Source organism: Lissotriton helveticus, chromosome 12, assembly GCF_964261635.1.
Source record: "Lissotriton helveticus chromosome 12, aLisHel1.1, whole genome shotgun sequence".
Taxonomy (NCBI): domain Eukaryota; kingdom Metazoa; phylum Chordata; class Amphibia; order Caudata; family Salamandridae; genus Lissotriton; species Lissotriton helveticus.
In genome coordinates this window covers 784,879,003-784,895,908 of record NC_136073.1, presented here as the reverse complement: position 1 = coordinate 784,895,908, position 16,906 = coordinate 784,879,003, and the positions used below count along the sequence as shown (strand labels likewise).

Genomic DNA, 16,906 nt, shown 5'->3' with positions numbered 1-16,906 from the left:
ACTGGTATGTGTGAAGACACATTTGAAAGTGTGAAAGGAATACAGAATGAAGCCACTGAGACAGAGAGGACTAAATGGAGAGAGAGCACGGGAAGATTGGATGAGAATGGATGTTGGGTTGATTTATCAGAGAAGCAGAGATGGATGTTACCGGATGCGTATGTGCTCGCTGTTGTTACAATGGCTCATGGTATGGCGCACATCAACACGAAAGGCATATGCAAGTTGTTGTCTCATGTATGGAAGAATGATGGGATTACTAAGTGTGCCGAGAGAGTGGTCAAGAATTGTATGGTGTGTTTGATGCACAATCCTGGTAAGGGCACCCCCACTCCACCTGGCCATTTTGCCCCTCCTACGTACCCTTTTGAAGTTATTCAGTTGGACTTTATCCACATGGAGAGATGTAATAATTTAAAGTTTGTTTTGGTTGTGGTGTGTGCATTCTCTAGGTGGATTGAGGCCTACCCCCTTAAGGATAATACGGCTTTATCCACGGCAAAAATTTTGCTCAAAGAGTATTTTCCCCGCTACGGAATGCCTCGGGTTGTATGGTCGGACAACGGAAGTGAGTTTGTTGGGAGTGTGATGAAGAGTGTGTGTCGCGGTTTAGGGATAGTACAAAAATTTCATAGTGCAAATCATCCACAATCAGCAGGCTTGGTGGAAGGATATAATGGCACTCTAAAACTGAAATTGGCTAAAATTCAGGCAACAACTGGTTTATCATGGCCCGACGCTTTGCCTCTGGCTCTCCTGTCGACCAGGGCAACTGTAAACTCTCGAGTAGGGCTCAGCCCATATGAGATTGTGTTCGGCCGTCCTGCTAATGTATGGGGAGTCCCAAGACCTAAAGAATTTGATAGAATTGAATACCCTATGTTGATCGATTATCTCTATGATCTGACTGCTAAATTGAGTTTGATTCACCAACAGGTCTTTGAGGCTCTGCCGTCACAAACAGAGGGTCCTGGTCATCGGCTCCAACCAGGAGACTGGATCCTCGTCCGGAACTACGGACGAAAACGAAACCTTGAACCAAGATTTGTGGGCCCGTTTCAGGTACAGCTGGCTACAAGGACGGCGGTTCGACTACACGGACGTCGGAACTGGGTACATGCTACCCACACAAAAAGAGTCCCGTTTCCTTTGCCGTCGGACACCTGGATGAGAAGAGGTCTTTCTTCATCTGAGACCGACACTCCACAACGTTTCGTTCCATTCAGCGAAGCCCGGCTTGTATCTGACAACGTTGTTGATTCCCCTCAAACAATTTCCTCCACGTCATCCTTGGAAAATTTGACTGTTGAACAATCACCTGAACAATTGAACACTCCTTTGCCGTCCAATCCACTGTTTGAAGATCAGACTCGCCCTGGAAGTAGCCGATATTTTCTTCGTCCACGAACAAGCCACAAATAAAAAGATTTTTTTTTGTTTCTAGGTTCTACATTGCTCTGAAAACAGTGGACATTATATATTGTGTATCTTTTTCTTTTTCGTACAGCCAAGAACATTATTTAGCTAGAACCTACCATCCAGGTTGACCGTAAGGCCGTGCGGGTACTTCCTTCTGTTTAGCAGCTATCGACACAAGGTCGGTTTCTATTATCAATTTCTGGGAACTCCTGGGAATTGATAACCGCTATTCAGAACGAAGTGCGTCAAGAACGTCGCGGACGGTCGTTAGGGGATGGAATCATCATTGTCTGAGCTGTCGAAAAGAGAGGAAATTTTGGCGCAAAGATCTGCATTGCATAAAATATTTCATACGAAATGGTTTTTCTTACAGGTGGTCATACTATTCCTGACTATATCTATGTTGCTGGTGGGGGGAGTATATTACGGGTCCCAATTCTTATTGTCTTCTGCTACATCTACTCTCCCATCTCGTGATCTATATTTCGTTTCTACTGTCTCTCCACATTCCTTTTATCCTCTGCCTCAACACGAACAAGTCAGACGTGCGGAATTCAGAAACAACTCTTTTATCCAACTCCTGCATCAGCATCAGTTAGTGGTAAACACTACCAACTGTTGGGTATGTGGGTTAATGCCACATACCATGGATAAGGGTATTCCGTACTTAGTTCTGCCTTATAGTGCACAAGGGTCAGCTCGAGCATTACAAACTATGTTCCGTAGCGCACTAGATTCCTACCCCCATCGAGAACCACGCTCAGCAAACTCTGGTCCTGGCCCGTACCACAAGACTCTGGCGAGAGCTATTGCAGACTTAGATAGAGATATTTTTGACGCATCGCTCATCCCAGAGGAAGAGGTGCGAGCATATAAGGAACTAAGTGAGGCTGAGTACAGCTTATCAGTGGGTGAGAGGCAGCTTAAAAGCTCGCCACCGATATGGATTGTACCTCACCTTGGTAATTTCTGCTTGAAAGGTCTTGGTCGAAATCCAAGAGCTCAGTTTGGGGAGAGTGCTTGTACCGAGACGTATGTCTTACCGACGCTCTCCTCCCCTGTCTTCCTGCCTGCCAAGGGTACTTACTTTGTATGTTATGATCGAGCCTATACGTGGTTACCTCATGACTTCTCGGGTACCTGCTATATTGCAAATCTTTTGCCTCCGACTTTCACTGTGGCCTCGGATTATCACAGAAATAGAATTGTGAGAGGTGTGATTAGCAAAGAAGATACTTCCGGACAAGAAGCGGGAGACTTCTTTAAGGGTTTCCTACCGTTCTGGGGACCGATGGTTAATAGCAGGAACCTGAGGCAGTTAACTCGTGTAGTAGAATCAACTGCCAACATAACTGCGACTGCCCTTGGTAATCTGACAGCCGAACTCCAGGCGGATAGACTAATGACGTTGCAGAACCGTATGGTTCTAGATATCGTTCTAGCAGATAGAGGTGGGGTTTGTAAAGTCATCCATTCGAGCTGCTGCATATTTATACCTGATAACGCTCCAACGGTTTATCAAGCCATCTCTAAGTTGCACAAAATTTCGGAGTCCATACACGTGGACGAAGGAAATTGGACGCTTCTGGGATGGTTTTGGGGTCTGATATCGACTTGGGGTTGGAAGATTCTGGTGATCATAGGGGTTGTTGTGACATTTCTGTTCTCATGTTGTCTTTGTGTGCAATGTGGTCCTGCCTTATGTGGCCTTTGTGCTACGACGTGTATAAGACAGCCCGTTGTCACCAAAGAGGCATTGAAGGATAGAATAATGTATCAGCAACATCTGAATGATCTGATGAGTATCGAAATCGATTATGATTCTGACTAGTGTTTGCCTACATGAGGGCAAAAGGACCGTCTGAGGTTCCGTAAAAATTATTACGATGTTCTGGGCATTACCGAATATGGACGAGTTTGGTATCTACGAACCGTAAATGACGAGTTCGGCAGGTGTGTGTATTTTCGCTACGCTACCTGCCAGGGTTCGTCTAATATTACGTGTTCTTCATCCGAACCCTTGGGTTCCATTTTAGATACGGCATCCATTTTGTTTCTTGCCCTCACGTAGTCAGTGAGCAGGTAACTGTTCGCCCCTTGACCCTCTAGTTCCCAAGCCTTGCGGAAGACGCATATTCCTTTCATGCGTCTTTATGGCCGGAGGAATGACACAGCAAAGGCAAATGGCTCAGCTCGAGGGTAATCTGGTCGTGCCGGCCTATTGTGACAGCCGTGCAGGAGATGGGATCCAACTCTTTGATCCTACGATCATGCTTCCGATATTACCCCCACACTCTTTTCTCTACACGTGTCTGACTTCCTTGCAGCTGCTCTTGTCTCTTCTTCTTTGTCATTTACAACTCTAATGGGTGTGCCTAATGGTGGGAAGATGTACTTTTACAGTTAGGAACCGGCATGGCTATTGTAATTATGTTCCGGGATTCTGAACACATGAAAGCGACCCTTTTGAAGTCTACTGTGGGAACCGGATTGTAATCTTTTGTCCACATGTTATGCAATGACAACATTCTGTATAAAAGAGAGCGACCTACAAACACAATTTGAAGCAGACTCGCAGAACCTACATGTCAATGTACTTCTTTTGACTCCTGTTTCCCTGCAGTAATAAACGCTGATCTTTGACGCCGAAGGAAGTGTCCCGTGTCTCTGTAGTTTGTGCGCCGGAACAGGTATCCCATGAAGGTTATAGGTGTTGTTCCCTGGCACCGCTGGTACTGTTAAAAGTCTAGTCCTTCAGAAGTCAAAGAACGCTTCTTCTTCACCTTCTTGTTTGTGGAACTTACCTGATGAAGATTTTGACCATCCCGTCCACCATCCAGAATGACTCCGAGAGCGGGCCTCGGACCTTCTACGTGACAGTAATCTGGAGCGGTGTGGAGTTGTTCGGTTTCGAGCGACCAGTAGTTTCAACACCCACTCCTGGACTGATTTGGGGTTCAGGGGAGCCAGGTCAGGCCTTAGAGTCACGGTCCAGCTCCAGGAACTACAAGCAAACCAGGTGGGGGTCTTCCACAGACATCTGCCTGTGACAGGCTCGACAGGGTTGGAAACCTACAGGTTTGTGAGGGGACCTACCTATGTCAGACTCGCAGCGAATGCTTAAAAAAGGTTCGACATAGTCAGAAAGGGTAGTCAAAAAATGACTGAACACTTTCCAAAACATAACTCCATTTATACGACAAACATTAATCAGAACGGGCTGAAACCCTGCAATGCCCTCCATTCTGAATTCTGTACGGTCAACAATAGATTTCGCTGGCCATAAACTTGCACTGCAGCTCGCTTCCTAGTGAATGTTAGAGACCAATGTGAAGTTTGAATCACATGCCACCTTTACTTTTTGTATTTTGGCCTGTGATGGGCATGGTATCTGGGTGTGTATCGTAGTTATAAAAGGTATAGTGGTACCTCCTCTTTTTCTTCTGGTCAATGCCATTTGAATTGTTCCTCTATCTCTCTCATTTCTATTCATATAGAATATCTCAAAAGAGGCAAACATTTTTTGGGGATTTTTTATGTTTTAACTTCTGGTAGATTTCCCAATTAATAACTATTTTTGTTTCTCTGTTTTTACAGTTTTTAAAATCATTTTCCTATAGGGGATTTCTTCTCTTTTGTTAACTGCTTTTAACTCCTGACACAGGAAGTCTCACCAGAGGAAAGGAAATGCAATCTGTCCATTCATTACAGAAACAAGTAGCAAGGTCATTGTTTGGTGGAAAGGCACCAAAAATGCAACATTTTACTTTGAAAGCTTTATTTTTAGATCTGCAAACAACGCTTCTTGTCCTCCTGTGATATCACTTCCTGTTTCAAAGACTGTAGATAGTTTACAAAATGGAGAACTAAAAGTCTCCTTTTTCTTTTGTTAAATCCATCCATAAAATTGTGTTTTACAATGAATATTTACCACTGTTCCCCTTCTATAACTTGCTTGTCCTTCCAGATTTCGAATGAACACGACACTTTGGATTGTTCTTGTAGTGCCGTAGTTACCTTTCAGCGAGATTTTCCTAATTGGTCTTTTGGCAAATTCGCAGAATGGCATTTCACAGTTCTGACTCTCTTCAAACTGGTCCTCCTCACAAACTCCCAGAATTATTAACCTCCATCTAGTTGCCTTCCAATTTTTATATGTAACTTAAAGAAAATAAGTTTAGAACAAAAACATTTTGGAAAATTTGGACTCTGGAGATCCAGGGCTCTTACAGGGTTGAGCTACAGAATCCTGGGTGATTCTGGGCCATAGACTACCACTACTCACACCGCTACTTGGAGAATCATGTATGTTTGTTGATCTCCGTGAAACTTTTGCCATTGTTAAAGTTTTCATGACACTTGCTGCATGAGGTACAAAAGATTGGTGGCTATTAAGTTATTTGTGTTTAGTATAAAGGCTCCGAATTCATGGGTGAAAAAATATGCACTTATAGATTCACAACACAGGAATGCAATATGATATATATATATATATATATATATATATATATATATATATATATATATATATATATATATATATATATATATATATATATATCTATCCCAAAGAGTGTCCTCTGCACGAAGACGCAGTCCACCGCAGGTAATTCAACTGAATTATTGATTCAGGGGAACTGTCAAGTTTCATCTAGATTCTTTTTGGCCTTATGCGTTTCGGAGCCCCCTGGCCGCTTAATCATAGGCAGCTGACAAACGCAGTTCACTTCCAAAGAGCAATTTTATTTACAATTTCCCCCCTCTGGTGGGTTAAACAGGTGCATTTTAATTTAATCAAAAGGATTCTGGAATCCGTAGTGCTACTTTGGAACAATCAAACCCTTCTGTGGGTAACTGCGAAGTAACAGTTATTTATTTTCATTCTTCCAGCCCTCCAGTGGGCTTCAGGACAGAACTTGCACAGTTTAAGATCCAACACACTGCAGTCTCGCATATAAAGCTAGAGAGGGCTGGAAGAATGAAAATAAATAACTGTTACTTCGCAGTGACCCACCGAAGGGTTTGATTGTCAAAAGACAGGGACATAGAGGAAGAAGATGACAGTGAGACAAACAGCCGGATGATTTGTATATTTGTGCGTACCATAAGACAGTGGTGTGAAAGGTTAAGGGGAGACAACTAACCTACCATCTAAGTAATGTTTACCTTCAGAATTGAAACATTTCCAATTCTAATTATTCGCAACAAAATCATTGTTGACACTCATTTATCTCATTAATCTTATGTGGATTAGCGAAGCGACTAAGCCTGTATTGTTTTAGGCATATGTTTGTTGTTCTGTCCATGTCTGGTTGCAATAATAAAACTCTGCCCTTCTGCATGTACTTCCATGCATCACTTCACCATGCCCTCTCTCACATACACAAACACACCCACGCTCTCTTCAGCTGCAAATACAGCCCTGTGTGCTCCTCTGGCGGTGTCAGTATTTCAGCAGTTGTGCATTTCCTTCACACAGTTTTACATAAAGTGGTAATTACAAATGGCGCATATGGGAGCTTTGCTCTGAGTGCTTTGCAGAGAGGCCAAGAACTGGATGAGCGTGTAGTTTGAACACCTTTATAACCCACTGACAGGCACTGTGAAAGGTCGCACAGCCTTCAGCATCAACTACAGCGCTCTTAATTATGCCACTCCATGAAAAACCTGAACTCACCCTGACACATTGATGTGACTCAATTCACAGTAAGAACTTCAAGCAGGGCAAAAGTCAGGAAATAGGTGGGCGTCTACCCACTATTCATCGGCCCTGCCAAGAAGCTGGGCCCCACTGAAATATACTGAACTTGTACCATTGTAATTTTCAGACACTGGGACACGTTCAGCAGTGTCTGCACGTTGTGTGCTTTCCATTCCCAGCAGCAACTTGCAGGGGGCAAGGGGGCTTTATTAGTTTCACCTCTAGCTGGGCCAAAGATAAAGGCCCAAGTTAAAGGGCCATCAGGCTTCCTTTTGTTCCTGTATCCTGGCTGGGCGAGGTCGGGTACCAAACACATAGATTCAGCTTTAACAAAGTGGAAACAAAGGAACCCGGCTCATCATAGCAGTTCACAGGTATTTAAGAGAGGCATGCTTTTGACTTTGTTCAGTCCCTGTATATAAGACATATACATGCACTGTAAACATGTTAGATGTGCTGGCCTGTCCCAGTATTTACACAAATAAGAATTTAAATACTACTGTTTTATAGGGCTACTCTTCCCAACGCAGGGTGTCAGAGCGCTTTACATCACATGTAAACATTATATATTTACAATAAATCATGTAAGTGTGTAAATCAGTGAACAAGATGTGTTATATAAGACAGTGACGGTCACATGTCCTTCACAGCTCACTGTGCTATATTAGAATGATTGCAATTTATGAACTGCAAGTAACAAAAGAATCTCTGTTAAAAGTAGTAACCCACTTAACAATCTACATAAAATAAAAATCTGTCATCTGCATGTTGCATGATGAGCTTAGCAGGTGACACATTAACTGTCTATGGTACTTTGATTCGAAACTGGGACTAGCAAAAACAAAGATGTCACCAGCAAATGCATTAACCTCAAGAGCTATGATCTTACCATTACTATTATCCCCTGAGATTTACTGAGCACAGAAAGATCTCTGCAGCCGGTGTGTTAACCCCATAAGATACTTTTAAATGCATATTTTGCAACCAACTAAGCGGAACAGATCTATTGCAATGTTTCTCCTTGTTGCCAAATTCTTTGTGGCAAATAAAAAAGATTATGCAATAGTTGAGGCCCAGATTTTGCGTAGGGGTTGTGCCACTTTTTGGCACAACCCTGACATGGTGTCACTTGCATACTGCCTAGCTTGGTCAGTCGCCCAACTTTTTATTTAGGACTTGTGCCGTGACTACAAAACTCATCATATGTTGCATGAATCTAAAAGTACAGAAACACAAAAAATGAAATAAGCCAATACTCCAAGGGAATGCTAGTTACCTTAAGCGTTTTTACAGCCATTGTTGAGAAAAAAGTGTTTTTGACTTCAAAGTTGAGGATGTGCGTATAGAGCCTGGCAGGGAGCTGTTTTAAAGTTAGTAGTTTGGGTAGACAATGCATCTTGTTTGCCAGACACTCTTGTATACAGAAACAGGCGAGGAGTCCGTCCTTTGCCAGGGCCGGCTCTAGGCTCATGGTGGCCCTGGGCAGGGAGCGCAGGTAGGGGGCCCGGAAGAGGGGGTCTGGGCGGGGCGGAGCGCGCAGGCCAGTAAAGAGGGGAGGGGGTCAGGGTGTTTAGAAGTGGAACAGAGCCGGAGGCCACCAAATCCCTGCCAGGGGCCCCCACGCAAATATGTATCCATCCTCAGAGGATTAATATATTAAGGATATATATTGGCGTGGTGGCCCCTGGGGTTTGGTGGCCCTGTGCAGGTGCACAGCTTGCACATGCCTAAAGCCGGCCCTGCATTTGCTTGCCATTTGTTGGCCTGCTTTGCACTCTTCTTTACAGACTCGTAATTTGGCAAGGCAGGCCTAACATAATTTCTGTTCCTCTCTGTGGAGCAGGGACCAAGAACTGATTGATTCAACTTAATCAGTGCCCATCCGCTGCTCCCAACGTGATTGAGATACTATTTTGTTCTTTTTAACTTTTAGTGCCCTAGCAAACTGAAGGTGTGTGATTGGCAAAAACATGCCCAGCAGGACAAACAAAATTGAAAAGATTTATTTTCTATTGTAAACTTTAATTTGCCAAGTCTTCTTTTCTCACTTTGCACTCATGTTTTCTTTTATTTTTGATCGTGGGAGCTGTTCTCATAAGATGAGGTTTATGTTATTACAAATTTTAATTCTTTCATTCCTTTGTGCAATTTTGGAAATGATGCTTCAACAAATAATTGTGCAGTACACCTCAATCCACTCCACTCCAACCTGCCACACTCCAATTCACACCAATCAAAAAGGAATTATATATGGCTGTCACAAGCACAATTTCATATGGGCGAAATAGAAAAGGTGACTCTGTACTGCACTGAATGCCGGTGATCGAGAAACTACTCTGGTACTGAGTACTTTGGGCCATCTGAATTCATGAAATTAAATTTGATATAGAACCGAACCATTAAATAGGATTCATCTATTTATGTCACTTGTATATGTCATATATATAGTTCACTATTGATTTCACCATGTCACTTTATTGTACTTAATCTCACAAGAGTTATTTCGCCAATATGAAATTGTGCTTGAGACAGCCATATATAATTCCTTTTTGAAAAAGAAAAGAGTAAAACTTTGTTTTCTCAAACTCACGTTTTATTGTTTTATGGTGTGTTCATATCATACATTTGTGCTTTCAAAATTCCCTTTGTTAAATACTATTTGAATTGATCTGGTGTATTAATTACTCAGAGCATAGCAATTGTACTACCCAACAGAACCAACTCTGGAAAATAGCAGCACATTTGAATGAATGAGGATGGTGCTGCTGTTTACCGGGGAGGCATGAAATTATTAGGTAGAACGCAAGCGGACCACGGTCCGTACTGTGTACCAGGGATCCTTACTATGGTGGGCAGAAGCAAAATTCAATGATAGTTCAGTAAACCAATGGATGCAGAGGGCTGACCCAACGCCCTTCTATGGAAGTATGTATTATTTAGTTGCATGAGGATGGTGAGACAGCAAAATATGTCTCTAGGCCAGACTTATAAACTGAAAACTTCAAAACCAACTGATTTAAAATGAACCCTAGAATTCATCATCGTCACAGCAGAGATCATTGGAAGCTCTGCTGACCTCTAGACTTGCCCTACACTATGTTCTGCCTCTACACAATGCCCGGACGACCCATGTCTCAATCTCGCCTACCGACCCTTTGCCTTTAATACATCATTTATCAGTGCACCCTAAATGGCACATCCAAAACGTATTCAGTTGTGGAACACATCACCAACATTTTATTAGAAGGCTGCAGCCAATACCCCCAAAAGCTCGGGTTGCTGAATACCAAGGCTGACAATTCCTTTTTTCCACCTCATGCCTCTTCTTCATTTAGCATACACCTCCTTCCTCGTTATCCCACTCTTGTGGTTATTTTTTATTACTCCTTTCTCGATAGTCTCTATTTTCCTGTTTTTCTCTTCCTCTGTTTTCTGCCTCTCTCTCTCTCTGGCTCCAGGGTAAAAGCCTATATTGAAAACTAAGTCATAGTCTCCAAAGATGAGTGCTAGTGCGAACAACCTGCACTTACTGGCCCATGCTAAGCACTGGCCTCTGCCCTAAGTGCAGTCGCTCATCCTATGCCACAGGCGCCCTTACCAAGGAAAGCGTCAGCTTGCTTCCAGCACTGCGCAGGTTCTTCTCCATCTGGCTGGTCTGAATGTCTTCCCACCGGATCCGCCACAGTTCAGCTGCCAACTCCTTCTCAAGGCGCAACTTTCTGGGTGACAAGAAACACAAGAGCGGATCGACTTCAGCAGCAGAAATAGTGACAATAAAATAAGTATTTATGCCATCATTGATGACAATTAAAAAAAGTTTTATACATTACACATCCATTCCAATGGAAACATCTGAATAAAGCCAAAATACATGGTACAAAACACTGGATTGAGTAGATTTGCGTATCTGCCAGAATTAGTGGTGCACCAGTTCTCTATTCAGCAGGATTCAGTACTGAAAAAAAATACTAAACACAACCCAGTGTAGTGGCTACATACCACCCGGACTCCGGCCAACATGAACCTCGTAGCCATATTGCCCAGATCCTAAAAACTGACCGGCCATTCAAATGATAAAAATGCTCTGTACAAATGCTTGCAATATATCATATCCTAAAGAAGTGAAAGATATCTCAAATTTCGGTATTTCACCCAATTAGGGCTGCCCTTGCAGAGTGGCGGATAAAGGGCAGAGATCCAATTGGCTGGAAGTAGGAAAATGGGGAAATTTCCCAGCAGGCCAACTCTTATTCCACCCAACTTTCTGGATGACAGAGAAAGGCAGAAGAGGGAGAAAGAAGGAGATAGAGAAAGATAGGAAAACAGTAATAAAGAGAAAAAGCAAGTTTGAAAAAGAACTATCAAGAGTGTGATAAAGAGACAGGGAGTGTAGGGCAGCAGAAGAGGTGTGGGGGGAAATCAAGGCCCTGCGGCTTCGATGTTTGTCTGCCTCATTATTTGGCCTCGTCAACAATGGACTCCTAAGAAGAAATGTGGACCCCCACACTTATCATTACTATTATTGTACAGATTACTCACAGCTTGCAAGGTTTGGTTAATTGAATGTCAGAAGACTTGTCCTACAAATCAGTATTTAAACCCACCTTTATTAGGGAAATTTCATGATTTGACTGAAGACCACTTTGCTTTTGACCGAAGGTACTCCAGCAATGTATAAGAAACCAGAAAGGTAAAGCGGGTCTTCAAAAGCATTCAAGGCCATCCCTGTCAAGTTCAAGCAGGAGTGGGAGCACACTGCTACTAAAGGCATATAGCTTACAGTGAGGCACTATACATAGTGCAGCGTGTATCCATAGCTGAAGCGTTTTGACACAGAAGAGTCGGAAAAAGAATTTCATTGTCTTAAGATCTTGATATGCAAGATGTGGATTTTCAGCCAGAGCGCCAGAAGCAAAGTAACACTTACTTTTCTTTATTGTATGCCAGAGCTGATAGCTCTGAAGTCAGATTTGCGCTCCCTCAGAATGATAGAGGCATCATATTCACAAGTGCAATACATCGTTAGAGGATATTCACCTCTGAGCTGAACCTTGGCTATGTAATGGAGAGAAGCGAGAGGTCCTAGACGAAATGTGGACAGCGAATGGCTGAGAAGTTCAACAATTCTACAAATACCCAAACTCTGCCCACCGTACCATAAACTCCGCCTACCCTGCCATCTGTAAACATGGGTCTAAAACAATTTTCCCCTATTTTTTTCCTCTGCGCAAAGGACAACTGCAAATATAACCCTGGCGTCAGAGGCACTCAAGGCCTTTGTGTTTTATTTTTGAATCAAAACTGAAAATGTTTACCTTTGACACCCTATGTGACTCTGGGATGTAACTCATTCCCAGATCAGTACAGCACTGTTCAGCGCTCTTTCACCGCTTGTTTCAGGAACTTTCAGTAAGTCTCCCTTATTTCCCAATCACTGGCCTCATTCACTTCAATGGAGCATCACTCCATCCATGTCCATGGTGCCTAACTCATTCCCCATCCCTCACTTTATACAGACTGGGTGTTATTAATTCCCATTTCACTACCCTAATACACTTCAGTAAAGTCATTAATTCCTAGATAAACGCTGTCATACGCTTTAACCAAGACTCATCCATACTCTCATGGCTGTTAATACTTACATAGAGTTATATGCTCATTCTACATCAGTGAAAGTCTGCTGGTTCCAAAACACTGGTCCAATTCATTTCGATGGACTTCAGTTCAGGTGTGCCACTTAACCTGAACAAAGAGTTACCCGGGTTTAAATCAAAATGTATCCAGATTCGAAGACAATGCAGGTCGCTATTGGATAGGAGTTCCCTCCGAATGAAATAACACTTTTTGCCGATGCAACCTCCACAGAAGTCCCATACACCACACCTGAGAGATTTATCCAAAATCAAACACAACATACGTCCCTAAGGGGCAAGTTTCCCATCTGACGTGCACAAAGATTTATCTAGACTTGAACACGTCAAAGGTCCCTCTAGGGCCGGGAGGTCGCTCTGACTCGAAGAAACATTTACCCAAGCACGATCATCGGTTTACAAGTAAGAAGCAGGCGCAGCATACTTTTTTGATTTTTTGTCTGGTAAAAGGGGGAAAGCAAAAAACACAAGATACAGCACAATATCCCACGCGACCTGTATATCTTCTGTAACAGCTCAAAGTGCACAGTGGAATGACCGAAAACAATTTCAAACCTTTTGTACTTGGTAAATGTACATCTTTTGTATCTGTTTTTAACATAGATTAATTCATGCTTTTCAATTTACATATCCTCAATTTTGTTTTCAATTCTCTTGACCATCACATATTTACTTTCTTATATCCATATAAGAAAGTAAAGGTATGACGGTCAAGAGAATTGAAAACAATATAGTGGATGGATCGATCGGTAAAAAAAATATTAAATTGATACTTGTATAGCGCACTACTCACCCGCAAGGGTCTCAAGGCGCTTGTACGAATACCGCTGTGGAACCCATCCTGGCTTTCCCGGTGAGGTGTCCACTCCTGGGCACCCCCAAGGTGGAGGCCAGGCATCCTTAGCGTTGTGGAGATTAAGCAAGCTATTGCCCAGAGTTGCAGAGTGGGACTCCATGATTGGAATAGGCACCGAGGCGAGAATTATCAGGTCCGTGGAATTTTTGAGCCCAAGACCCACCGAGGCGGGGAATTGAACCCTGGTCCCGGGCCAGACCTCTGCATCAGGGTCTGCAGCTCTAACCATTGAGCCACACTTCTCCACTGCGCACTTTGATCTGTTACAGAAGATTTACAGATCGCGAGGCATATTGTGCTTTGTCGCGATTATAGATTTATCCATAGTGGCAGACCACATGGGGTTTCAATGGGGCCAAATGCCCCCCCTTGACCTAACACATCAGTCTAAAACAAAACTGTACTGCTCAAACCGTGGTAAGCGGAGTCTCAGCTCATGCCCAGCCACTGATCTCCCCGCTATCAGTGTGGGATCTCATTTATTATTCCCTGCCTCTGCACCTTGATGCCACCTCTTCACAAAATAATGCATTACCTGCAACTCTCATATCCTAGGAAATGCTGCCATGCACCCACCGGGGCTCGCGCTAACGAGCTCAACTTGAAGGAACAAGGCCTTCAAAAGCAAGCGAGCAAATGACAGGAGCGCCAAGCGGCATAAATAAATGATACTGCACGAAAGAACCCTTGAAAACGGAGGCGCTTTTAGCGGGAAGCATTGCGGGTGAGGTGCCAGGCTACAGACATCAGCAGCGGCCCCCAGCGCCGCTAATAAGGCTCAGATGTCGGGCGCAGCGTCACTGCCAACCTCCTCCGCGGGCCGCCTTTGAATTAGGCCGGCCGAGGCCAGGCCGCAGGCGGCCGGGAACAAAAGCTGCCGGGGAGAGATAAAAATAGAGGTGGTAGAAAGAGAGAGCGGCTCCTCGGGATCACAGAGCGCGAGGAGCTGACCTAAAAAAAGGACTTAGTGCGCGCGCCGCCAGCCGCCCGCGCTGACAGGCCACGAGACGCCCGCTCCTCATCCGCGCACCACACGCCTCCCGGACTGACAGGCCACGAGACGCCCGCTCCTCATCCGTGCGCCACCCGCCAACACCAGGCGCCCGCTCCTCATCCGCGCGTCACCAGGGCCGCTTCCGTCAGCGGCGCCTATTAAAAGACCGGTCTCCCAGATGTCCCCGGGTTCTCGCCTCGACAGGAAGTGTCCCGGCGCCCTCCAAGGAAGGGACTTAGGGGTGTCTTGTTGTACCAGGCAGGAGCTCCAGACCCGAGCTTTGCCTCATTTGTAAAGGAAGAAGGGGAAGGAGGTTCGTGTTGTTGGGAGGGGCCGTTGGGACTAGGGGGAGGGGGGGGGGGTAGGGGCTCATTATCAACATTATAGCCCCCCCCCCCCCGCAAAGTAGTACGCTGGGCCCTGCCTACACAACCACTCACAGGAATAAAAATGTGGCATACATTAGCATGGGGCCCCTATGCTCGTGGGGCCCCCAGTCAACTGTCCAGCGTGCCCAGGCGTTAAGACAGTAGGGGTGGGGGGGTTGGATGCAAGGAACCGCTCGGAGCTGTCAAATGCTGGTTGCCAAATGCCAAACTTGCCTACTCTTGATTCTATCATATGCCGCTCCCTACCCCCACCTTACACTTCCTGTCGCTTTATCTCACGCTTTCAGGTCTGTTATATCCCTGTTTTCTCCCTTGGTGCTGTTTTGATATTTACCTCCGCCTTTTCTTTTTCCCTTTCTCACTCTTGTTCTAGGTCAAAGTTTGATGATGAAGAATAAGTCTTGGTCTCAAAAATGAAGGCCGGTGTCCGCCGCCTGCAACCACCAGTCCAACCCGCACACTCCCTGAAAGGCAGGAGCTGGGCTGGTCCAAGGAAGATTTGTGAAGCCCTTGCAGTTCATAAGCTATCGGGACATTCCTCCATGAGTCAGACGGGTCATAGGCTGGTGATGCCAGATAAAGGATTTATTGGACACACCACACCACCTGAAGCTTTGACCGTCTTCAGGTGCCACTACACACAAAGCTTGCAAACAGGAACTCACATGGAGGAAAGCTTAAAATACAAGGACGGCAAGGATTACAGGAAATTCAAAGAAGACCTAGTAATAGGTGCAATACATGGCATAAAGTACATTTTAAGGATATTGGAAGTCAGAGGCGTTCTGTGACCGTGATGGGACTACAAGAATTCTTACGGCCATATAGGTGTTGTTTCAAGTTAGGGGCAGTTTGAATAGGATGCACGCAGAGTAACTGGCATACAAACTGTGAGTGAAATAAAGTCCACCGGATAGGTACTGCAGAGACATCAAATTTACCATTTCCATGTTTTCCAGAAATTTACAGCACGGCTGTCAGACTGAACGGTGCACTCTGCCATACCAAACCTGACAACACACCAGTTCTCAGCCAATGTCAAATTACCTTCAGGAAAATCTGCCTCACACAAATTCACTGTAACGGGGTGTCCCCGGCAGTGAGCCCCGTTGTAGACACTGGACCCGATTACTCCCCATTGCCTTTGAGACATTGTACAACTCCTCCCTCTTGTGTCCCTCAGCAGATGGACTACCGAGGGGCTGGATCCGAGACCGCCTCTGGCCGAGACGGAGAACAGAACTGGCCCTTTAATTATCAGACTGTGGATGAATGGGCGGAGCTTCAGGAGGGAGGAACGCCGTCAAATGCGGAAGCAGAGAGAGAAGAGTCGTGTTTTTGGTCACCTGGAGAGAAGACGAGGAGAGAGTGCGGAGAGAGACGGAAGCGAGTTGGACGAAGGAGTTGCAGACTGGAGGAGAAGTCCCCGTCGTGGAGAAAACGCCTGGAGGCCACCGATTCAACGCGTCGCCCAGCCACTCACCCGGGGGAGGTGTGTGGCTTAACCAGGTGCGTGACCGTATCAAAGGCTGGGTGGGACGGAAGGGAGGTCCCGTTGTAAAATAGCGGATTCCCTGGTTCCCGGTTTCCTCTAACCTGAGCACAACCACCCCTTGCGTCTTTACCACTTGTACATAGGTTCAGAGCAGGTGTGAGTTTGCTTCCTCACTCCCTTTTCCCGATGTCCGAGTAGGACGCCTGCCTCACAAGCTGCCCTTTTCTTATGTTTCCATCGGTCCGGAGGCGAGAAGGTGTCAAGACGGATCCGGACGAAACCAAGCCCCGAAGAAGCCAGACCGGCTATCGGAGGACCCCGTACGGAGAGAAGAGCCGACATAGGAAGTCCCGAAGTCGATCTCCCCGACGCACCACCCTTATAAGAAAGACTTGTTCTGA

At 45.0% G+C, this 16,906-nt stretch overlaps 1 protein-coding gene across 1 annotated transcript in view; it reads right to left on the bottom strand.

Annotated features, from left to right (window-relative positions):
* NPR1 (natriuretic peptide receptor 1) overlaps positions 1 to 16,906 on the bottom strand; it is an 845,985-nt gene that overhangs the window by 316,494 nt on the left and 512,585 nt on the right. The window contains exon 8 of the mRNA XM_078671023.1: positions 10,719 to 10,839. Coding sequence (XP_078527149.1) covers positions 10,719 to 10,839 — 121 coding nt within the window. The remainder of the gene's footprint in view (positions 1 to 10,718; positions 10,840 to 16,906) is intronic.